We start from the raw sequence: 1490 nt of genomic DNA on the forward strand, positions 1-1490 counted from the left end.
CTTTGTTTTTCTCTCAGCGCCTGTCGTTTGTGATCCAATAACTTTCGTTCTCTGTTTTCGCAGTCTTTCCACCCCAAAGCCACGGAGGTATATAATAAACTGGAGAGCCAATGACGGCTGTCGGCTGAAGCTAGCGGAAGTTGCTTGGCGGCCATATTGGGAGGCCGATTGTGTCTGCGTCCGTGTTTGATCTCACAATCAGCTGATCTCACAATTTCTGATTCATTTTGGATGCTTACCGACTGTAAGGAGTCTTATTTGTGAACGCGCTGTTTCAAAATGCCACAGTGTGTTGCATTTGACTGCACAAATACCTCAGGGAAGGCCTCCACATGCACATTTCACAAGTAAGTGACAAACCGCGATCGCGGGTGTTCTGCTTTTTGAGTTTTTGGCGTGGTCACGGTGGTGGGGCTAGGTAATTAAGTTTCAATGTAGTTTCAATGAAGTTTGAACACTGTGTTTGAATTTGATGATGTTGGACCACGCGCAGGGTGTGCAATACGACACAGATCTCAAATATAACTGTATTGTGTATTCACTAGGGCTATGTGAGTATGTCAGACTGATGTCTGATTGACTCATTCATTGATTCAGATTGAAGTATCGAGATTGACTCGTCAGCTCGTGATCATTGTCAAGTGATTTAATTTGTGATGAGCTTCACTTAATTGTCCAGTCTACTACTGTCAGGGTTTCCATGCCCTCCTGTGTCACTCGTGAGCAGAAAGAGCAAATGGGGGTTACTTGTGGAAGGTACGAAAGTCCGACACATGGCAAACATTAGCAGATGAAGTTGTATTTAACTATACATATGAAACTCAAAATATTATTTTGATATGGAGTCGTTTTGACTCGGATGTTTTGACTGCCCTCTGAGGTTTTGACCCACAACCACATTTTGTGACCACAATGTATTTTGTTTCAAGGTTTCCAAAGGATAAGGACTTGTGCTCTCGATGGACATCTGCCCTGAGAAGGGAGTCCTTCTACCCCACCCCAGGCACCACAGTTCTGTGCAGTGATCACTTCAATGAGAGTGACTTCGACAGGACTGGTCAAACCGTCCGACTGAAGCCGAAGTCCGTCCCCAGCTGTTTCAACTTCCCAGCACATTTAAAGAAGGTAAACTATGCTATGTTGGTATTCCACCTATGTTATGATAGTAACCCATCACATGCCATGTCTGCTGCTTCATATTGTCACATGCTGCTCGACCCTTCATTGGTTTCATGATCTGCATAGAGAGTGTCAAAATTTTGTATTTCACATATGTCAAACCTGCCTCATCTCCCCTGCGATACCTGCTCACGTACAAAATGAGCCAAGACCACATTGAACTTTTCTTTGGAGCGGTCCGCATTGCATGTGGAAGTGGGAATAACCCAACGGCCCGGCAGTTTGTTGCCGCATATAAGCGCCTCTTGATGCGACATGACATCAAGTCTGCAAGTGGGAACTGTTCTGCACAGGACTCAACCAGAATCCTG

At 45.0% G+C, this 1490-nt stretch overlaps 1 protein-coding gene across 1 annotated transcript; it reads left to right on the forward strand.

The window, feature by feature from the left end:
- Window positions 1-240: 240 nt before the first annotated feature.
- On the forward strand, window positions 241-1236 carry LOC144893953 (THAP domain-containing protein 2-like). Its single transcript, XM_078785206.1, has 2 exons — window positions 241-347; window positions 930-1236. The coding sequence occupies exons 1-2, from the start codon at window positions 280-282 to the stop codon at window positions 1234-1236; spliced, it is 375 nt and encodes a 124-aa protein (XP_078641332.1). The 5' UTR covers window positions 241-279.
- Window positions 1237-1490: the final 254 nt, after the last annotated feature.

This window comes from Myxine glutinosa, chromosome 10 (assembly GCF_964187855.1).
Source record: "Myxine glutinosa chromosome 10, kmMyxGlut1.1, whole genome shotgun sequence".
NCBI lineage: Eukaryota > Metazoa > Chordata > Myxini > Myxiniformes > Myxinidae > Myxine > Myxine glutinosa.

Bases quoted from the DNA above. Each gene is read 5' to 3' on its own strand.
- LOC144893953 (XM_078785206.1), top strand. From the start codon at position 280: ATGCCACAGTGTGTTGCATTTGACTGCACAAATACCTCAGGGAAGGCC. The intron at 348-929 runs GTAAGTGACAAA...TTTTGTTTCAAG, and splicing joins TCCACATGCACATTTCACAA to GTTTCCAAAGGATAAGGACT.